This window comes from Panthera uncia, chromosome B1, assembly GCF_023721935.1.
Source record: "Panthera uncia isolate 11264 chromosome B1, Puncia_PCG_1.0, whole genome shotgun sequence".
Lineage (NCBI taxonomy): Eukaryota > Metazoa > Chordata > Mammalia > Carnivora > Felidae > Panthera > Panthera uncia.
The window spans coordinates 65,092,395-65,115,944 of record NC_064811.1 but is presented as its reverse complement, the minus strand read 5'-3'; the positions used below and the strand labels follow the sequence as shown (position 1 = coordinate 65,115,944).

The window sequence follows — 23,550 nt, the reverse complement described above, 5'->3', positions numbered from 1 at the left end:
TCGTCTGTTAAATTATGTTATCTAGTGAGTTAGAAACGAAGTCAGTGTGTACTCTACAGAGCGTTATATCACCTGGCTCTATCAATACGATAGGTTGTAGCTTTCAAGAGCAAATGTGAGACAAACTTCAGCTGCAAGGAAAGTGGAAATAAGTGACAGGAGACTGCACCCTGAGAGTTTAACCCTAAAATCCAATAATGAACTAAAGCAGAGATTTGCAAATTTCTTACAACTAATAGTGAAGATTTATTTAGTATTCATTAAGGCTAATGTGCTAAAAGCCTTACAAGCACTATCTTTACAACAACGCTGCAAATTAAATGGGATTATTTTCTCTCTCTTTTTTTGCCCCATATTTTAAAGCTTTTTATTTGCATACTAAAAAATCGTGCATTCCAGTAATTAAAATCATTTGAGGAAAAAAATGGTATTCTGATTAAGCTGCATTTTACAGCCTGCAGGACATCTTGGACCAGCTTGGGTTTTACTCTAGATTTCGTCCCCAACTTCCTCCTTCACCAAGCTGCAAGGTCTTTTCCTTCTCTGCCAGTCAGACAGGCAGCTGGGAGAGGCAGGGGTGGCCTTCACGGTCAGCGGTTCTGGGTTCTTTGATGTGAAAGGGGCAGCATGGTCATTTAAACTTGATCCAACCCCTTTGCATCTTACCAAGTTAAACAGCTAAAAGAAATAAAATAAGAAGACAATGCTTGTGGAATGTACAGTGCGTATCTGGCAGTGCGTGCCTCACTATGATTTGCCTGCTTGCTTCTCCTGTCCTATCATTTCTTTTGAAAGGGGTGGATTTTTCTCTTGAGACTCTGTCTTCTTCAGTTTCAATTTACCGAACTTCTCAATCTCAGCCATATTGGGTTCGCCAGACATGGTTGCAGAGGAAGCAGTGAGGTGCACGAACGAGTGAAGTCCAGTCTCCAGAGTCGTCGTGACCAAGTGCCTACGTGGGATTATTTTCCTAATATTGCAATGGAGGGATGGTGTGGAGGGCATTTTCAATCAAGCCCTCCAGGTCACATGGCCAAGAAGTGGCAGAACTAAGATTCAAAATGAGACCACCTGGCTCTTGAGCTCCCACATTATAATCACTATACTAAAGGGGTACAATGGCTCCCAGACCTGAGCAAGACTGGAGGGTTCCACGGCACATGCGGTTATTTAGCAACAGAGGTGTGGAAAAGCAGAGTAACTTGGGAAGGCCACTTTGGGCACTATTCAGGGAGAGGAAGACCTACCCATAGATTCTGATTTTCATAGTCCCTTTGGTTTAAGGCTATTTCTACATGGAGGCTGGATATATCAGGTTTTCTTAACCTCATGATATTAAACATTTTAATCATGCAAATTATCTCTTGTCTTTTGAATTTTTAGTTAGCAGGCAGCTTTCTGATTATAACTTGGCTCTCCAAAAAGAACTCCTTAGAATTTGTAGTCTGTGCCACTGAGAGTATTCTAGTGTGTATGTGACAGCTCTATATTTGTCATTGTCTACTGAAGTATCAGAATTCTTATTTATACATTAGCTTCTTGAGCTATGTGATTGCGATTTTTTTTATAAGTTGAGCTTTCAAAGGTGCATTTACAAAAATCTGCTTTCCGAGTCTGAAAGACTGAGGACCAATCTCTAAATATTGGCAAATTCATCAGGTAAAGTTTTCATATGAAATCTTTTGGGCAAATAACGCATTGACCTTTTTTCATTCAGATCTTAAACTTGCTGTGGGGTTTAACTTTTTTACATAACTTCCGTAAGCATAACAATTCACTTTATCTGGTGAGTAATTGTCACACCAATTAAATACCAAATAAACCACCACGCCATTAAATTTTAGTGATGTGCTATGGTAAGAGGTTTGGAGGAGAGCTGTGGACTGAATTGTGCCCCCCCTCCCTGCCCCAATTCATATGTTGATGTCCTAACCCCCAATGTGATGGTGTTTGCAGATGGGATCTTTGGGAGGTAAATAGATGGGGTCATGAGGGTAGGGTTCTCATGATGGGACTAGTATCCTTATAAGAGGAGATACCAGAGAGCTTTCTGTCAATGTCTCTCTCTTTCTCTCTTCTCTCTCTCTCTCTCCCCATGTACACAAAGAAGTCATATAAGCACACAGAAAGACGGCAGCTGCCGACAAGCCAGGAAGAGAGCTCTCATCAGAACTAGACCATGCTGGCACCCTGATCATGGAATTTTAGATTGCAGACTGTGAGGAAATAAATGTCTATTGTTTAAGTCACCCAGTCTATGGCATTTGGTTATGGCAGTCTGAATGGACTAATACAAGGAGTCAGTGGAAAATAAGGAGGCACCCCTTCTTTGAATGAGTGAGAGATGCTTTGGCTGGGGTAGCCAGGTTCAACAAAACTAAAAGGCTATCCCAAGAAAATGAACAATCCACATAACATCATCTTAAAGAGAAGAAGTCTGAAACACTGCCTTTGTTTCTTTTAACACTGCCTTACACCTGGCTTTCCCTATTAGACTTGTTGTTTTGTTTTGTTTTGTTTTTGTTTGTTTTTTTTCTGCATGTGTTCTATTCAATAAAAGAGTGGCACTGGTATCATCAGCAGTTAGAACAATTTTAGAAAGTAAAAAATTCAACTCACTAAAAATGTTTCATTACATAGTATTCCTTTCATAGATCATTCTTTCCTTTCTGGAAAAGGATCAGGCTATAAAAGCTTGGGAATGCAGTTAGCAGGACTTTTAAATGGTGTTTGATTTTTTTTTAAAAAAGCCCAAGCATCTGACCATGGTTTTTCCAAGTCAAACAGCAGTTTAAAATCTAAGAGACTTTGAAGTCAGAGGCCTGTAATGCTGTGGGCTACTTCTCTCTCTCCTGAAATAGTAAGTGAGATCAGATGAGAAAATTGGTACAGATACTGTTTGTGTTTCTCTGCATTTCTTAAGAGTCTGCCCTATAAACCTTACTTAGGTATATAATACTCTGAGCCACTTTTTTGAAATGTGTAAGAAGAATGTGTAGGAGGAAAACTTATTTAACCACAGTTATTACTTTTAAATATGAAAAAGTATCATTTTCTTTTTGCTTTTCAAATAATGAATGGAAAGACCCAGAGTTTCAGAAGGCCACATAGCAAGCCACGACAAATCTTGATTTTAAACGCACAACGAAAGAGGTCTTTTGAAAGGGTACAAAAGTCTCAATAATACTAGCTATCCTTTACATGGTACTTAAAACAAACCATTCATAATCTTTGCTATGTTGCACTATTTTTTGTTATTGCAGGACACCAGATGAAGATATTTGCAATGGATGAAGAAAGTTACTCAGAGTGGTTGAGTAACTGAACAAAGCTATATTACTTATAAAAGGCTGGGTCAGGGGTGCCTGGGTGGCTCAGTCGGTTGAGCGTCCGACTTTGGCTCAGGTCATGATCTCGCCGTCCATGAGTTTGAGCCCCGTGTCGGGCTCTGTGCTGACAGCTCGGAGCCTGGAGCCTGCTTCAGATTCTGTGTCCCCCTCTCTCTCTGCCCCTCCCCCACTCATGCTCTGTCTCTCTCTCTGTCAAAAATAAACATTAAAAAAATTTTAAAAAAAAGTGGCTGTGTCAGAACCCTCCAACCCCCTGACTCCATATCCACATTCTTTCCACTATTATGCCACATGACACCCATAATGATATCTGCATTTCTGGGAAGACCTGATAAATCTATCAATAATTAATGATTTATTCTGGAATAGTACAAAACTCTCATTTGTCTATTACTGAAATTCTTTACTTTTTAAAAAAGTTTGAGAGAGAGAGTATGAGCATGAGTCAGGGAAGGGCAGAGAGAGGGAAGGAGAGAGAGAGAGAGAGAGAGAGAGAGAGAGAGAGAGAGAGAATCCCAAGCGGGATCTGCACCATCAGCATGGGGCCTGATACAGGGCTTGAACTCACACTGTGAAATCATGACCTGAGCTGAAGTCCAGCACTTAACCAACTGAGCCATCCAGGCGCCCCTTGAAATTCTTTCAAAGCAAAGCTGATTTTAAATAAAAACTGATGGTCAGTGTGTGCAGGGAAGGAAGGAAGGCCAGAGGGACTGAGGACTGTTTTACCATCAGGTTCTAATCATATCATGATCACCAACCATCACAGTTTTGATCTGCAGAGCTTACAGTAATCACAATAATTCACATTTGTAGAGAACTCTACTTTTTAGGTCCGATATAAATTGTTTGTAAGAAAACAAGATAACTGACTGGATCAGAAAGGAAGTCATACCATGTAAGTTAGATCAGGCTTCTCTGGTCAACCTTGATTGAACCAAAGTTTCTATAGAAGTGGGAACTTGTATGTCATGAATGGTCACCATGGAAGCAGTCAACCTGCAAAATATGGTAAATACAAAAGAAGTTTGAAATTGGGAATTGGTTCATTGTAACAATGCATGAAATACAGAGGGTGATGAATTTGAAGTAGTTATAAATACCTTGAATAGGAGGAGGATTACCTGAAAAACTAGGGGGGGAAAGCATTCATGAGCAGTTTCCTGCTCTAAAGAAGGAAGACTGTCAGTCTGCCTGAATAAATTTATCCCTGTAGAGAAGGAAGGAGACTCATTAGTTTGCCATATCTTCATGAAAATGCTCCCAGGATAATCCAACTCCCCGAGGTCTGATTCTGTATTCTCTGAGCAACCTCCTAATGGTAATTGAGTTTCTCAAATACATTTCTCTCCTGGAAAGGAAATGAGTGGACAGACTGACATGCCCATCCAATCTGCTTGACAGTGTAATTTTTCACTGTTAATTAAGACCCTGGCTCCTGCATATGATGTAGTTGGGTGATGTGAGTCAGGGCTCTTTGGGCCTGACTTCTTGTGGGAAAGTAAAAATCAACGTCCTGGGTCTGTAGAACTGATAACAGCAACCATTTACATTTATACAGGATGGACAATTTACAAAGTCTTTTGACCCATGCCATCTCCTTTATTTCTCACAGTGTCTGTGAGGTAGTTATTTTGATTTCTATTTTATTAAGATTTAGAAAGGTTGGGTGAAATTTTTAAGGCCATATAGCTAGAGGAATATGGGAAACAAAGCCTTGGGTTTCTGACATTAAATCCAGAACTTCTCCACCTCCAGGGGCAGGTGAGTACATAAATGCACAGAGACTCATAAGATGGAGTTTCCAACAAGTTGCAGCTCACTGGCATCTTGAAACGACAGAACCTGGTGGATAGGGGATGGATCTTTTAAAAAAACTTACTTAGCCATCATCCCCAATCTCCCCATCACCTCCAGCCCTAGAAAACCACAAATCTACTTTCTATCTCCACAGAGTTGACTATTCTCGAAAGTCCACACAAATAGAATAATACAATATGTGGTACTTTGTGACTGCCTTCTCTTATTTAGTATGTTTTCAAGGTTCATCCATGTTGTAGCGTGTCTCAGTATTTTGTTCTTTTTTATTGCCAAATAATATTCCATTGTATGGATATACCATATTTGGTTATCCATTTATCGGTTGATGGACACTTTGGGTCGTTTCCACTTCTTGACTATTGCGAATACACTGCTGGGAACGTTTGTATACAAGTATTTGTGTGAAAATCGCTTTATGCTTCTCGTGGGTATATAACGATGAGTAGAATTGCTGGATCATAGGCTAACTGTGTGTGTAACTATTTAAAAAAGAGATTACTTTTCCAAGCAGCTGCGTCAGTTGATATTATCACTAGCAATGTATGAGTGCTCTGACTTCTCCTCATCCTTACCTGCATTTGTTATGTCTGACTTTTTTTTTTAATATATGAATTTTATTCTCAAATTGGTTTCCATACAACACCCAGTGCTCATCCCAAAAGGTGCCCTCCTCAATACCCATCACCCACCCTCCCCTCCTTCCCACCCCCCATCAACCCTCAGTTTGTTCTCAGTTTTTAAGAGTCTCTTATGCTTTGGTTCTCTCCCACTCTAACCTCTTTTTTTTTTTTCTTCCCCTCCCCCATGGGTTTCTGTTAAGTTTCTCAGGATCCACATAAGAGTGAAACCATATGGTATCTGTCTTTCTCTGTATGGCTTACTTCACTTAGCATCACACTCTCCAGTTCCATCCACGTTGCTACAAAAGGCCATATTTCATTCTTTCTCATTGCCATGTAGTATTCCATTGTGCATATAAACCACAATTTCTTTATCCATTCATCAGTTGATGGACATTTAGGCTCTTTCCATAATTTGGCTATTGTTGAGAGTGCTGCTATAAACATTGGGGTACAAGTACCCCTATGCATCAGTACTCTTGTATCCCTTGGATGAATTCCTAGCAGTGCTATTGCTGGGTCATAGGGTAGGTCTATTTTTAATTTTCTGAGGAACCTCCACACTGCTTTCCAGAGCGGCTGCACCAATTTGCATTCCCACCAACAGTACAAGAGGGTTCCCGTTTCTCCACATCCTCTCCAGCATCTATAGTCTCCTGATTTGTTCATTTTGGCCACTCTGACTGGAGTGAGGTGATATCTGAGTGTGGTTTTGATTTGTATTTCCCTGATAAGGAGCGACATTGAACATCTTTTCATGTGCCTGTTGGCCATCCGGATGTCTTCTTTAGAGAAGTGTCTATTCATGTTTTCTGCCCATTTCTTCACTGGGTTATTTGTTTTTCGGGTGTGGAGTTTGGTGAGCTCTTTATAGATTTTGGATGCTAGCCCTTTGTGTCTGACTTTTTTGAGTATAGTCATTCTAGTGAGTATGAAATAGTGTCTCCCTGTGGTCTTGGATTACAGTTCCCTGATGACTAATGATGTTGAACCCCTTTTCATTTGTTTGTTAGTCATTTGTATATCCTCCTTGGAGAAATATCTATTCAAACCCTTTGTCCATTTTTTTAATTGGGTTATTTGTCTCTTTATTACTGAGTTGTAACAGTTCTTTATGTAATCTAAATGCAAGTCCCTTACTGATAATTATATAAAATTATGTAATTTTCAAATTGTATAAGCTGAAAAAATGTGTGTTGCCTTTCTTCCGATGACGTCCTTTAAAGCACAGAACTTTTCAATTTTGATGACATCTACTGTATCTAGTTTTCTATTTTTGTGTTTTTGTTTTTGTTTTTCTGTAGCTTATACTTTCGGGGTACAGATAAATCTTTTTGAATGACAGGATAATCTGATTAGATGATATTGTTGCTGTGAGGAGATAAAGTATAAAAGTGTCAGAGGATAAGTATTTGCTTTCATGAAATTTGCATTGTGATGAAAAGAAAAACTAAAAAGGTAGAAAACAATAAAGGAAGGATAGATTAAGGGTTGGTAAGGGATAAACATTGAAACTGAAACTTCAACAAAACAACAGCTTGTAACTAGCAATGTTTATCGTCCTTTGTCTTTGTAGTACAAACATAATATCAGCAAAGTACATCTGTAAGACAATATGCTTCATTTTTATTTTATTTTTAAATTTTTTAAATATTTATTTATTTATTTAAAAAAATTTTAATATTTATTTTTGAGAGAGAGAGAGAGAGATAGAGTGTGAGCTGGGGAGGGGCAGAGAGACAGGGGAACACAGAATTTGAAGCAGCCTCCGTCCAGGCTCCGAGCTGTCAGCACAGAGCCCGACGTGGGGCTCAAACTCACAAACCGTGAGATCATGACCTGAGCTGAGGTCGGATGGTCAACTGACGGAGCCACCCAGGTGCCCCTAATCTTTGTTTATTTTTGAGACATAGAGAACAAGCGGGGGAGCAACAGAGAGAGAAGGAAACACAGGATCAGAAACAGGCTCCAGGCTCTGAGCTGTTAGCACAAGGCCCGATGTGGGGCTCAAACTCATGATCCTCGAGTTCATGACCTTAGCTGAAGTTGGATGCTCAAACGACTGAGCCACCCAGGCGCCCTGTATAAGACAATATACTTTAAATCTATTTAAAAAAAAATTTTTAGAGATGGAAATAATCATCGCTGTTTTATACACTTGTTTTCAAAACCAGTTTAGATCAAATGAGTTGTCCCTATAGATTTGTATAAGATTTAACTATTTATTTTAAACTAATTTACTTGTGTTTATATATCATTACTAAGATAACACTTTGGTTTATACATAAGTCTTAAACTTCCTCTGAAGTTTTCATTTAACATAATATAGTCTCTTTATACAAACCAAGATACCTGTAGCTTCGACATATTACACAATTCGATTTCCTTTCTGGTCTGCTGACAAGTATTTTACGAGTAGCACCTGCAATATCCAATAATCTGCTGCAAGAAATAGTGTTGATTTCATTAGAAAATAATTTGCTTTTCAAAACATTTTTTTCATATACTCTAAGCACTCTCTAATAATATAACTTAATAATAGAGCATCAAGGATAGTTCTGGTTACAGTAAAGAAAAAATAAGTCAGTTCAGTGGGGGAAGGAAAGTGAGTGGAGAAGCTTGCTTCCCCGGGCTTTTGCATATGCATAGACAGCTATGATGTGCTGGCTACTCTGTAGTTAGCTTTGTATCTGGGTTTATGTTTATTTACTCATCAAAATTAAATTTGAAGTGCTGGTGGGCTGCAAACTCCAGGAATGCTATGGGCATAGAATTCAAACAACAAGTGTTTAATTAAAGGTCCAACTGAACTGTTATTTTGAAAAAAGAAATCTCTTTATTAAGTCATTTAAGCCTAGGTAGTATTAAGCAGACACTGTATTTAAGAGTGAAGTTTTGAGGCTAACTTTGAAATAAATTAAGTGCAGGTTAGGACTTCTTGCCTTCCCCATTTATTTTCAGTTTTTCTCTTTCAACCGATGCCAATTTTATTCTTATGCACAAATGTTTACCAGAAAGTTCATCTATGGTTGATCCTGTCTGTTAATATGAAATCCAAATCGTCCTAGCATTTGGGCCATTTTCCCAGATTTTAGGATATTTTTGTAACGAAGTGATTTTAGGGTATTTTTGGTCTCACATCCAACTGATTAATTTTTTTAAAGGTAACTTTGCTGCCAGACCCAGGCGTGCATTGTGCGAGCACACACACACTGAACAGAAAGATTCAGGTTCTTCTGTTCACTGATTTTCAGTGTTTTGTTTCGCTTCTGAAGAGCAGAAGGCAAAGCTTATGAGGCTGAAGAGGGCCATTATGCCTTCAAAAGCATCCTGCAGGCAAACTAAGCCTGATGCAAGGAAGTCAGAGCTCTCTTAGCGACCTTCACTTAAACTGGCTACTCGCTTGGGTACATAAAACACACTGACTCAAGTGCCCTGCATGATGAGTGTTTACTGCCCACGGGCCACTTTCTAGTTCTCTCCCTCACTTCTGCTTCCACTATGGAGTTGAATGGTTCCCGAGAGCAAATCATTTTCAACCTTAAGCCTATCCATGCCAGTTGCCAGTTGTTCTTATAACTAATTTAATTTAATTTAATTTAATTTAATTTATATTTATTTATGTATATCTTATTTATTATTTATAACTATTTTAATGGAATTGAATACTAGGTAAACCAAAGAAGAAAAGAGTACAAAAAGAAAAAAAAAGTTTTGTTTTTATGAAAATAAAGTGAAATATTTTGGAAAAAAATCTAAAATAAAGTCACTTTGAAAAATTGCTGTGGGGCACTGGGTGGCTCAGTCGGTTAAGCATCTGACTCTTGATTTCGGCTCAGATCATGATCTCACAGGTTCCTGAGTTCAAGCCCCATATTGGGCTGTGCTCTGACAGTTCAGTTCAGAGCCTACTTGAGGTTTTCTCTCCCCCTCTCTCTCTTCCCCTCCTTGTCCCCGCCAAAGTAAATAAATAAACTTAAAACAATTGCTATTGAATTAGTATGTAAAATGAACCATAATTTCCTTTTTAGAAAAAGGTAACAAAAAATTAAACAGTTATTTAACTAAAGTCTGAACTAGAAGGTGGCCTAATTGCATTCATTCATAAATTTACCCATTTATCCTATGAACATTTATTGCTTACTATGTGTGCTAGATAGCTGAGTAGTGAGGAATATCAAAACAAGTGTCACAGATCTTAAGAAAATAATGTCTAGTGGGGGGAAAGGCGCTATAAAAACACATATATTGCAAGAAAATGTGACGACTGTATAAAGGAGTATTCTGCAAGCCTAGAAATGTTTAAGCAAACATGTGCCATCTTACGGTTGCCAAGGGACATTTAAAAATAATTTTCTCTCTTGATAATGTGAAATGTGTTATCAACATAGAACGGTTGGAAAACAGATAAAATGTAAAGAAGAAAATGAGAATCATCTCTAATGCTACTACTCAGAGAATTATTGTAGTTTTTTTGGTGAAATTTTTTCAAATCTTTCTGTCTCTATACACATACCTGCACACATATATCTGATATTATTTTCATTGTATTATATTATTTAACACTAATATTATGTAATATATATGGACTCATACATAAATATGAGTTCTTTTTTAAAACTAAGGCTGAAAAACAAGTTTTTGTTTTTGTTTTTGTTTTTAAGTAAGTTTTAAAGGGCCACAAGTGTGGCTCAGTTGGTTAAGCGTCCAACTTCAGCCCAGGTCATGATTTCACAGTTTGTGGGTTTGAGCCCCATGTGGGGCTCTCTGCTGACAGCTCAGAACCTGTACCCTGCTTTGGATTCTGTGTCTCCCTCTCTCTCTGCCCCTCTCACTAGCACTTTGTCTCTCTCTCTCTCTCTCAAAAATAAATAAGCATTAATTTTTTTAATAAGGTTTAAAAGCAGTGACTACACAGTGTTAGATATTAAAGTATCTTTTCTGATGTTTCAAATATCTACAATGAGGATAATAAGTAAACAATAGCAGACTTACCAGAAGCCAGCCTAGGAGAAAACGAAAGAAATGGGCTGTCATGTCTTACATTCTCAGTTATAAGTACCAACTGTTTGAACCACTTGGTAGAGAGGACTGATACTTTTTCACATCAGTTGACCCTTTTGAAGTAACCTGAGCCACAATGGCATTGCAGGATACTGTAGATCGAAACCACTCACGGCATTTTAGGATTTGGGAAGGTGATTTCACTTCTACAAAACAGATAACCTCTCCTACTGAGGGAAGATACTGCGAATCCCCAAATGCCCACAGATTAGTGTCCTCCCTCTCCCTCACCTTCCCCCCCCCCCCCACCCCTCCTGAGGAATGGCAGTGGGAAGAGGGGAGGGAGGCTGCTCCTGGGGCAGATTCGAGGCTGGTGAAGTGATGGTGACCGATGGCCAGTCTTCTCTCACTTTGTCTCTCAGAAAGGGGGCTCTGGCTGTGCTCACCTACAAGCGGTGTGCTACCTGAAACTCAGCCTCATGATTCTGTGGGCACAGTACCACATCTGTGAAATGACGGACGCAGAATTGCTTGAAGAAGTTTGAGGCCCTCTGTGTTTTACTCCCAGTTTGCTTTCTGGGGACCTTCCTGTCTGTGCTTCTTCATCAGTGTCAGCGTTCCATTTCCTTGGTTAACACTGCTTTCCTCCACAAGGGAGGCTCCCTGGGGCTTTGCTCGGGAGCCCTGTGCCCACAAGGAAGGCCAGGAAGGCTGCTGCTCCTTGGGCACCTGGGTGCCTGGAGCTCACCTGATGTCTGCATGTGGGGGTTTAGGATACCATGACGAATTAGTGGTTTTTACCCTTCCAATCTGTCTGTAAAAGGCCTGCTTTCAGCTTCTCTGCTCTGGACTTTGTTCTCAGGCTCCACCCTTGCCTGGAAACAGAAGCTCTAGTTCTCCTGATTTCCGGTCGCACTTCATCCTGGATTGTTCTGTGATCGGAGCCAGCTTCTTGGGCGTGTGATCTGTGCAGTTGCATGTGGCCGTGTGCTCAGAAGAGCCTTGCTCTTCACATAATGTTCTGCTGTTAATAAGTTTTGAGGAAGGATCCTGCACTTCCATTTTGCACAGGACCCTACAAGTTATGTAGCCTGTCTTGTCCGTGACACATGATGATGGTCCAAGGTAGCCCATTCCCATGGTCTCCCCTGACACAGTAACATGGCCTGAGACCTTTTGCAGAGGGAGGCCAGCCCGGTGTGGGGGGGGGGGCGGGTGGTGAGGCTATGCCCCTTCTTGCCAAAATGGACACAAGTGCACCCATAGCTAGAGGGAGATCAGTGACTCCAGCTGAGGCTGCCATCGAGACGGCAGGATTTGAGAAGTAATTCAATAAACTAATTTGAATAGAGCTGTTGGGAGCGAGGACTGACTGCATCATTTCTTCTCCCAGACAATGTTTAATTAAGAACAAGGACAGAAGTAGAGAACCAAGCAGTGCCCATCCTCTGCTTCTGCATTCTTGGCAAACCTAAAGCAGACCTAAGATGGTCTGGGGAAGATTTAAATTGAATGTGACTTTGGAGTTATGAGGCTATTGGATAAGATGAAGTTTTTACTTATTTGAGAGTGATTTATTATTTCGTAGTGACCTGGAAAGCTATGACAACTGCCCAGCATTCATCCAGGGTAGAGAAAAAACAAGTGTCAAGAGCGGGTTCAAAGACAGAGTGGCAAAAGGGAAAAAGCTGCCTTTTGTTTGCACTCTATTGAATCCAGCGTGTTTAATAGATTAGACATAAAAGCCTCATGGCCCTAAGGCCAGTGGGGAGATGAGCAAGTGAGTGGATCATGAGGGCATAAGTCATATTAAATCATGACGCCTGCTCTTTTTGTTCACGAAGCTAGCTTCCAAATCATGTAAGGACTTATATAGTCCCTACTAAGGTAATTACCAATTTTGTACCAAGCAAAGTACTTGGACTTTGCTTTAATAATCGTCACTTAACATTGGTAGAGAAACGTAGTGGAATGAGCGCTTGGTAGTTCACTCATTATATTTTCCATCCCCAAAGACTCGACCTGTGTTTTCTTTACTCTGGTTCCTTCTACAAAGTTTCCATTTTCTTGGCTCTTAATATCCTGTGTAAAACACCCTCTCTGCCTGCCACTCTAACCACCGCCCCCCCCCCCCCCCCCCCAGGGAGACCGAAGGCTTCTGAGAGTCTGAGTTTGGGCAATATCACTTCCCACTCACCCTGAAAAGTGTCCCCTTTTGAGAATTAAGTGGGTGGGGAGAGAATAAGCAAAAAGTTGAAGGATGATCTCCCTCAGCGAGGATCCCAATGCCAGCCGCCTCACCTCACCACACAACCTCTGCCCGTGTAGTGATGGCCTCTTCTCCCTGGCTACTGGTTACAGACACCCCACGATGACCTAACTCCATCCAACCATGTGTGAAAGACCGAAATCCACACAAGAAAGGAGCTTTGTGAAAATTGATGCAGAAAGTGTAAAAGTACGAGGTATATGAATACCAAACCTATAATGGTCAAAATTTATTTGAACACAGAGGACATTCCCTGAGAACATACCCTGGGATAACATAGATTCACCCAACACCCAGTTAGCATCCCCTTGTCCTGGATCAGCTCTGCCCTCATTTCATTCACTTTGTCATAATAACACATTTTACATGTGTGAAAGTTTTACACATTTTCAAGTTTTGGGAGCTCATTTCTCAATATCATCAGTGGGGTTATTTGTTGATTTGTTAATTTTGTGGCCACCAAGTAAGATTCATGTATCATTGTTGTGTTTTCTCTGGCATAACGCAATTCTAAGCAATGCGTTTGAATTTAGAGATTGTTTTTTCCAGAGACCTCAAAATATGAAGGATGGAATGAACTGAAAGGGAGAAGCTTGTGCTGCTATGAACTGGGCAGCTGGGTTCTGTGCTCTGTCTGGCCCCTAACCAGCAGTGCGATCTTGGACCAGTCAAATAATCTCTTGGGATTTTTATGTCCTTACTTGTAAAATAAGAGGATTAAACTATGATCTAAGATTCTTTTACTACACTCATTTCATTACCATGGCTGTGTGCTTTTTTCCCTATTTGAATGCATAACTTGATATATGAATTCAAAGTTCACATTTTATGGCATTGGTTGCAACAGAATACAATGTTTCCTCAGTTGATTCTAGTCTTTCCCGTAACTCTTTCCTCTTGGAGCAACATCCAACGTGGTTTATAGGATTGTTAATGAATTTATACGGTAATGGATGGTTTAAACTCATTCCTATCCTGATGTTTATATTATGCTTACATCATCAACTTTCAAACTGTTTTATGGATGTCTGCACAAAAAAGAGTTAACACAGCAGGCCTGACTACTGTCTTATGAATGGTTTGGTTGGCCTCTGAGAACTTGCCTTTGGGGAGGGTTCCGGCCATCCTGACTGGTAAGAGTAGCTCACTGTGTTTAAATTGTTTCTATAAACAATTTGGTTGACATTGATGCCTAGTATTTCTTCTGGAAAGTCTGGAATCTTGGCAGCACGAGACAGAGGATGCCTGTGTAACTATCTGCCAGCAAAAATCCTGGACACTGAGTCTCTACTGAGCTTTCCAGGTAGACATCTCACACGTGTTGCTGGGTGACTCCCCTGGGAGAGGACTCTTGAGAACCTGCTCCTGGCTTCCTTCAGGTTCTGCTCCATGTGTCTTTTACTTTTGTTGATTTTGTTTTGTATCATTTAGCCATAATAATGAATTATAACTGTGAGTATGTCTATGTGCTGATCCTGAGGGATCATCGAACCTGAGGATGGTCCTGGGAACCCTCACCCTCGGATCCTTGACTCATTTTCCCTCTATCACTTCAGGGACTGGTTCATTTCAGAGCCGTTTCTGGTAGGAGCACTTCTGGTAGGAACAGTTTCCAGCCCTGGATAGACTAAATGAATGAGTTGGCCCCTGTAATTGACCCGGGATGTAGGAATCCTGTTGTCTTTTTATCCAAGAGGTCTCATGAAGATGAATATTACAGGAAAGTGGTTTTCAAACTTACTTCCTCAGTCATGGAATCCTTTGTGTAGAGGCAGAACTTATGGGAAAGGCAATGTGTAAAACATTTCAAAGTAAAGGCTGCTCTGCCTGTGGGAAGCTCTCAGAGCTTTGCCTACTCGGCATTCTACCCTCTTCCTGACATCAAGCTAGAAACTATGACTTGTAGTTTCCTTTTTTCTTTTTTTAAATCTATACCATAACTATGAGCATTCTACATGTTTATTGCCTTGCAGAGGGAGGGAGAGAGATGGTGATGTACTTTTATTATTCACCAGTCAACTTGTAAATGACATAAATGGAATGACGATATTAGGTTATGACAACATCGTGTTTATGCTTTTAATCACCAAGCCTTACAGGAGTGCTGAGGGAGTCATAGATGCCACAGTGAGAGGCACAGCTGAAATCCCACTTCTGTACCTGTTTTCCTGCACTACATCAAAGAGAGTAGGGAGCCGTTTTCAAAATGCCTATCACGAGCACACTATATTATTTCATTTAATTCTTTAAAAAAATGTATAAAATTCTTCGTTTTATACACCAGGAAGCAAATTCTCACATTGTTGGCAGAGTTGAATCTACCCTTGCCTCTTTTTGCCATAGCACATTTCATCCCCGGTTGTCAGCCTGTCGGATCATGTACTGTTTGACCTAACAGTCCCGCTCACTAACCTCATGTACTGTGTTCCTTTCTCTTGTGGCTGCTGAAGTCCTTTTATCTGAATGAAGAGTGACTGGAAGGCCTTACTTCTGGATGCCCGGTGAAATAGACAGGGGGATTAGGAGAGAGGCATATGGTCATACCTCCTCAGAGAGGCAACGTTGAAATCTGGATAAGCATGTAGCCAAAAATACCCTCACTGGTCCGTCAGTCCTTGCTAAACTGGGTGCACAGGAAATGTGCTTTAATTACCACTGGCCATAGCTCTCTGAAAGATACTTTGCTGTTTGTGACTGCTTCCTGGTCAGCCAACTGCCTTTATTTAAAAAGGAAAGCTGTGTTCCTGATAGCTACTTGTCAGCCTGAGTTTCCTAATTGTCTCCAGTTTCTCTCTTCCTTGAAGTTGTGCTTCAGTGAATCCATATAGCATTTCCTTTTCCCTCCCAGCTTGTGATTATCCCACTTCAGCCTGCCGTACACCAGCTGTCTGGGATGCAGCTGTCACCCTCCAGTGCACGTGAACGGTCCAGCAGAACGACATTACTGTGTGCCCTGGCTTCGCTCCAAGACTGTGTGAGGACATCAGCCCCCTTGGATGTTGGAGAATTGAAGAATGAAGGAGGTTAGGACAAAATTCATGGTTGTAAACACCCAATCCATCAGCGAGGTGTGGTCATAGCAGGTGATGCGTATTTGAACTGGAGGGGTAACTTGCATCCTTATTTTTCTTTATTCACTCCCCCAGGGCTTAAAGACAGCAGTGAGATAGGACATGCTTCTCAACACTAACTACGAAGAGTGCTGGTATTAGGGGAATTCAGCTCTGGATAAGAGGTGAGAGAGACACTGCAAAACCAGCCAGCATAGCAGGAAGGATGCAGTTGTAGGCAACAGAGAGAAGTGCACCATTCATTGGCATAGACCAAAACTAAGCAGAAGCAAAAGGATTTAGTTTGGGTTCATTTGGGCTTGGGGAGGTGTGTGGAGAGATTATTAAAAGAATTACACATCTAGGTCCTATTGTACATTTAAACCTTACCATTTATGAGGTATGTATCATCAACTTTTCTCTTTCTTTCTTTCTTTCTTTCTTTCTTTCTTTCTTTCTTTCTTTCTTTCTTTCTTTCTTTCTTACAGATGAGTAAGTCATAGCTCTGGAGAGTTTAAGAAATTTGCCTGAGATAATATGATTAGCACCAGCATCATTAGAGGCAGGATATGAACCTGGTTCAGCTGAAGTGCAAGTCAGTACCTATCAACTATGACACACTGATCAAAACCAGGGCAGCAATATCAAGGTGAAATTACAAAACTGAATTCTTTATCTTCTCCCCCGAATGAGCCCTCCTTTATTCATTCCGTATCTTGGTTAATGACACCATGATTCATGAGCTTGCTGAGTCTAAAACCCACCTTTAAGCATCCTGTAACACATTTTTGCATATTTTTCTCCTCGATCACTGTAACCTGGCATCCCTAGATTGTAGGGACTGTGCTCCACACATTTGTATATCCTAGTGCCTAGCACATGGCTGTCACATAGTCGGTACTTTAAATGAATAATAGAACGAATAAATGAAAACCAGAATATCGTGGCGGTTCCATAGTGTAATGGTTAGCACTCTAAACTCTGAAAACCAGAATATCAATGAAAATGTGTTTCTTTTTATTTGTAATTTTCTCCCCTTTTAGAACTAATTGATGGAGAATTTTTCACTCAGGAGTATCTGTTATGGTGGTCATGGTCTTTTGTGGCAGTTTACAGGATGTGCAGGAGGGAAATGACAAATGCACAATATGTGTATGGTTTTAATAGTCACTAATTAAGCACTTTGGATGGGCATAAGCCACTGGATATTATTAAAGAAAATTGCTTCTCCAAGATACTTAAAGAAGCATTTGATTATAAGGGCACCTGGGTGGCTCAGTTGGTTAAGCGTCCGACTTCGGCTCAGGTCATGATCTCATGGTTCATGGGTTCGAGCCCTGCGTCGAGACTCTGTGCCGACAGCTCAGAGCCTGGAGCCTGCTTCGGATTCTGTGTCTCCCTCTCTCTCTGTTCCTCCCCTGCTCTCACTCTGTCTCTCTCTCACTCTCTCAAAACTCAATAAAGATTTTAAAAAATTAAAAAAAAGAGAAGCATTTGATTATGGAAAGCTGCTTTGGGCATTAAAACAGGATGCCAAAATTCATACTGAACATGAACTTTTTAAAAAAATTTATTTTATTTTTTTTTGCCTGACATAGATGCTGGGTAAATGTGCATCCTGGCTTATTTCCCTTCATCTGTACGTAGTTTAGCGAAAATCAACAGGCAAGTTTAGAGCTGTGTGGCTGATCAGTTCCACCTGTTGGATCGCAGTGCCATACCCGAGTCCTGTGTATTTGTTTCTCACCATTCCACAAGCCTGGGAATAACTATGGGCACATCTCTTGCATTTTTCCAAGCAGTCGTTTGAGAAGACCACTTTTCTGATTAACAGGAAGTCCGGAATCCCTCTCTGAATGCCTTCTCCACCCCATTAAATTGTCCAGCAATCATGAGGGTTCAACTAATTTGGGGAGAAGAGCTGGGATTAACCGTGCTTCCAAAAGCCGAGTACAAGGAAAATCAGAAAAGTGGATGAATTCACTTTTGCCATGGTTCTTGGCTGATGCAGTTCAATGTCAGATGGTTGGTGAGTGGCTTGCTATCTGTCCAGGACCCACTGGTACCATCTGCTTAGAATCCTAGGCTAGAGCTCTTTCAGTTTATACACATGTGGCCAGGGGCTGTTACTCAAAGCACAGCCACGGGCTGAGCTGCAGAGCACTTTCTGGCTTCAGTTACCTCTATGTTGGTACCAGTCCTCTCCCCAGTTTCTCTTAGGAATTTCTTTACACTCTTGTGTAGAGTGAAGGCCATTAAAATGAACTGCGCTTGAACAATGTAGAGTCTCTGATGATATTTGCTGCCAGTAAACTCTAGTTGAAGCCACTCAGCCCACTGGTTTCTCTAGCTTACGCATTCAGATAACTACAGGTTCAGTCTTCCTCCCTCCTCACCCCCAAATCCGTAGGCTTATTAAGCAAATAAATTCCACTTTTTCCCCAAAAATCAGTTATGCTTTTCAGAATATTTTGAGGAGGAGCTTATGCTGCTCCCTTCTCCCAGAGCAGTGGGTGTTTCACAACAAGAAGGCCAACTCCAGCGCTATAAATAAATATGTATTTAAAAAATCATTCTGGGGTGCCTGGCTCAGTCGGTTAAGTGTCTGACTTTTGGTTTCAGCTTAGGTCAGATCCAGGATCATGGGATCGAGCCCAAACAAGGCCATTTGGATTTAAATATAGAAAAGAGGGTTTCTCTCTTTCTCTCTCTCTGTCTCTCTCTCTCTCTCCCTCTGCCTCTCCTCTGCTTGTATGCACACTCTCTCTCTTTCTCTAAAAAAAAATCATTATATTTTCCTCCCTATCTCTCTTTATCATGTATAACCTCATAGAAACAATTCTCCATTACTCACAGTGGGGAAAATCACTAGAAGCATCCATCAGCACCACTGTTCTTCACAACAGATTCTATCACCAGCATCATTTGCCATAGAAGGAATGGCGCCAGGTGTGTGAGGATGGGCTGATCCATGTTCTTATAATTAAAGAAGCCTGTTAAACTGATTAAACTTCAGGTCTACTGTTGATGAGCTGAGCATCCCTGAGAAGAAAATCTCTTAGACATTTGTATGTGGTAAGAATTACATTTCTCCTCAATTGATTATTGTTTATCTTGTGGATATTATGAATGTAAAGTTTGGCTGTATCCTCCTTGGCTTGAAAATTCAGAAATGAATGGATAGGAATTTATGGTATGTCTGTATTTCTTCTATTATATCCTCTGATTTACAAGGAATAGTTTACCTATACCTAGCAAATTGACTCTGCTTTCTTTATTCTGTTGAGTGGACACATTTCCTTAATGTAACTTTAAACTTCTAAACATATTTGAATAGAGATTATGTTAAAAAAAACTCAGGATGGGTTTGTAGTATCTTCTCCCTACACAAGGGCAATTATTAGTACTGTCTAGTTCAGATGCACTTCCAAAAATTAATCAGTGTCATTTATAACCTGTGCTGAATTTTATTATACAGTATGATAATATACCTTAATGGACAAAATCCCATTGACAAGATAATAAACTTTTGTTTTCTTACATCTCAGAGGGAAACAAACAAGGCCATTTGGATTTAAATATAGAAATACATTTTGCATCCACTAAAGAATATATTTTTAGCCTATTTAAAATATATTCATGTATTCATCAGAAGATGACACCTCATATGTAATGAAGTTCATTTGCTTATGCATTTCCTAGAACTGGTCATGAAGTCATGTCTATGTACGGACAAAATTAAGAACCATGGTATTCTATCTGCAACTACTTAGGCAATGTTAAATAAAGAACTGAGAAAGTGCCCAGATAATTCAATACAAATTTCCCTTCCGATCCATATACTAAACTCTGGTTAGCTCATTTGGTTAGAATATGGCTTATTTAATGTCAAAACCAGGCTCAATCACTTCAAGCAAGGGCCAGATAATTGTATGAAAAGAAATATTTGATGCTTCAGCCACAGGCTGTATGCCCAAAGCCAACAAGCAATCTCCCAAATACGTGCTCCGAATCTGGAATGAGAAAAGCAGGCTCGGATTTCCCTGGCATGGGCCTGTGTTAACCAGATCATATCTGAAGGACAGGATGTTGCCTATGCTGATCATTGAAGTGCACACCCAAGAACCAGGGTTTGCTTATACTACATCTAAACTTTATTCTGTTTCCTGAGGGGTTCATCTCACCAGCCTAATCGTGTCTCCTATTCTTTCTCTTAGGTGCATTATTGGTCGTTCCCAACTTTGTGCCATACAAAAATGCAATAAGTAGATCTCTTCTATCTTCCCTTTTGTCAGATGGCCAAACAGCCCAGGGCCAAGTAGAAATCCGTAGGCCTGGCACTAGGGATCTCCCTCTGGGTTGACTGGGCACTTTCCCCTTAGCTATAAACCGTCCTGTCTCCATCTCCTTTGCAAACATATCTTGCATGGAAAGAACACATTGAAGCCTTCTCCCATTCCCCACTGCCCCCACTCCAGGCTGAACTGCTATCACACGTAGCGTTTCTCCTTACTATAGCTCTTGCCACTTCATTTTTTACTATGTTTCTAGAAGAGGAAATTCTCTAAAACAGTGTGTTTGTGGAGGGTCTTCTACACGGGGATTGGAGTCCCCAGTGGGATATAGACCTCAATCTGGTCACAGTGAACAATGTAAACACATCAACCACCAGAGAAACAGGGCACATATTAGCCCTGTTAATTGCATCTCTGGGTTTTCCAAAGGAAACTTTACAGAGGATGGTTATTTCCCTGACGACGGAGGGCTGGTCAGGGGGATTGTATTCCAACAGCCTAAAAAGGCTGAGGTGAGAATCCCAATGGTATTTCCATATGTTAGTACTATAATCATAACTAATTATGATCATAATTAAAACTTCATTGAGCACGTATCCTATGTGCCAAGCACCGTACCAGGCACTTTATATACATCATTGTATCCCTCCGTGGACTCAGAAAGGAAATATTAGAGGTCAGGGTAGTATGGACAAGGTGAACTATAGGAACTTTTGTGAACTTTTATAACTTCCTCATGTGCTCATCTGATTTCTGTTTACCTTTGCAATAGACTTAATTCTTTAACATGGTAGGGTTTTTTTGTTTTTGTTTTTGTATCGTTTTTGTTTGTTAGCTTGCTTGCTTGCTTGCATTTTGTGTTTAGGGGACACAGAAAGGTGTAGGAAGCCTTCCATTTGCTGCAGAGCCCATTTTGTGGAGCAGAATGCGGGGTTGGGGAAAAGAGTGGCAACGAGAGAATCCCGGAGGCAGAGGTCTGCTGGAAGATGTGTGAAAACTGGCTGTGGGGATGGGAAAAGTCCTGGGGTGGTGCGTTCCAGCCCTCCTGGTGTAAGTTTTCCCACCACGGCCAATATCAATATACCGGCATGATGTCCCTGGACATGGGGAACCGAGAAGAGATGCATGCACGTGTCTTCTGTGAGCTGCTGTGAGCCAGCTTCTGCACAACCCCACGAAGAAAAGTTCCAGGAACTCCCTTGGGTCCATTTAATGTCCCTGACTTAGCTTTGAGCTTCTAAAGCTAAGCAGTGAATATTCATTTTTATGTCCTCAACTTCTAACACAGCATCTGACACATAGCGTGCTTGTGGGCTGTATGGGAGACGGGAGCCCAGATTTTGAGTTTGGCCTCTATAGTCGATTGAGTGCTTGACCTTGAGGATGTCACAATCTCTCTAAGCCTCGTTTTCTTCACTTGAAATATTGGAATTTAAGGCGGTTCTTCTCTCCCGCCATTTTGGGCTCTGAGATGCTGTGAAAAACACTATTACTTTTCTTCAGTCAAGATACGTGTTTATAGTTTTCCCCTGATTTCTCATATATTTTGTAAACTTAATTTAATGGAAGTTATTCTTTGTGAATTCATGTGGGCTCTTATAAATGCTTCTTTTTTAAAGAATTTAAAAGACAGTGGTAAATTGATCAGGTAAGAATTTATAGAATTTATACAGCTTCACTGTACAAAAGCAGAACGTTAGTTTTTGAAAACCAAGTTTCACTTCCTTTTTTGAATCCCCATTCTGCTCTCTAGGAGAAGATATAAAATCAAGGAAAAGTATACATATAAAATCAAAATCAAAGAAAACCCCACTGAATTCTGCAATTTCTCACGCAATTCATGACATTTCCCCCTATCTGGGTACATGGAAGTTTGTGGCCTATTATTTTTACCTCTGCAGAGGGAGGATCATTCAGAATTCATAGAGGCAGCATAAATTTGCTCCAAAGGCTGTTTACAAACACATATTGGAACGGAGCAGGTTATCCTGAAATAATCAAGTTAGCAACTCATGTGGTCTCTCCCAGAGCTGTTGGGCCTTGGGCTTATCTCAGGCTGAAATTGACTATCTCCAACCATGTGGACCAATGAGGGTGTTACTGGGGAGTGCAGTGTTTATTCTTTGCCCCCGAGGATCTTCTGAGATGATGGATATGTGGAGCAGGAGGCTCACGTAGGAAGTCAGCAGATAGAGCAAACTCAAAATATAATCGCTCCCTCCCTAAAAGAAAGGAGACAACGTAGCCATTTTTAAAGGCCCTCTAGGGCTTGGAATCAACCTAAAGGAGGAATGGGAAACAAACAAACAAACAAACCCTGAGAGAGGGTTAAACTCAAGGGTTTAACCCTTCTTGAGTTGTAAACCTGAACGATTGAGAAGATAGCTGAGTTTCATGGAGTTTAACTTAGAAATGAATAGATTGTTTTCTTTATGAGCTAGAATTATGGCTGGTAGCCAGAAATCAAATTTTGATTATTGAGCTATGAATTGTTAAATTCCTACTTAATAGAATAATAGTCTATTTTCGCATTTTGTTAGAAATTGACGTCAAGATCCTCAGTCTTATGTTTTTCAAATACATCTATCTTCTCTTTTTTGGAGTGGACATCTTTTCCACTTTTAGATTCTCAGCATCTCTGTTTTCTGTAATTATGCAAAAATGAGCAATGTTCACATTTGCAAATCCTCTCAGTACTTTGGGAAGGAATTCATCTCTGTCTGGAGATTTTTGTTTATTTAAAGCCACTAAAAGCTTTATTTCCAACTGCTTTCCACTTATGCTGGGTTTCCATTCCCTTGCCATCATGTTTGTTCAAGCCTTTTTAGCTTGAGGATGACTGCTCTTTGTGGATTATGATAGCTTTATACTGAATAGATAGATAACCCTTATTTACTGTTAGCATCAGTTGTGGTTGATAAATGAAGGGTTGTGCTATAATTAATGCAGCCCTTTAGATCATATAATCCAAGCGAAGTGGAGACTTAATATAAATATGCAAATGAAGTTAGCCAAGAACACTTTTTAATTGATCTAGATAAAGTAGTTTTGCAGCTTAAATAATTTGGATACTCTAAGTGCCCCAGTTAGTTCCTTTACAGACCAGTGTAGATCAAGTTCCCCCTGAGAGATATCCCGGTC

General features: G+C 40.4%; 1 protein-coding gene across 1 annotated transcript; it reads right to left on the bottom strand.

Moving 5' to 3' along the window:
• Positions 1-747: 747 nt before the first annotated feature.
• On the bottom strand, positions 748-882 carry LOC125923956 (thymosin beta-4-like). The gene has a single exon (XM_049632637.1). It carries the CDS (start codon positions 880-882, stop codon positions 748-750), a length of 135 nt encoding a protein of 44 aa, XP_049488594.1.
• Between the last annotated feature and the right edge of the window lie 22,668 nt (positions 883-23,550).

What these genes read in the sequence shown, in the direction of transcription:
- LOC125923956 (XM_049632637.1), bottom strand. Translation starts at nt 882, where the DNA reads ATGTCTGGCGAACCCAATATGGCTGAGATTGAGAAGTTCGGTAAATTG.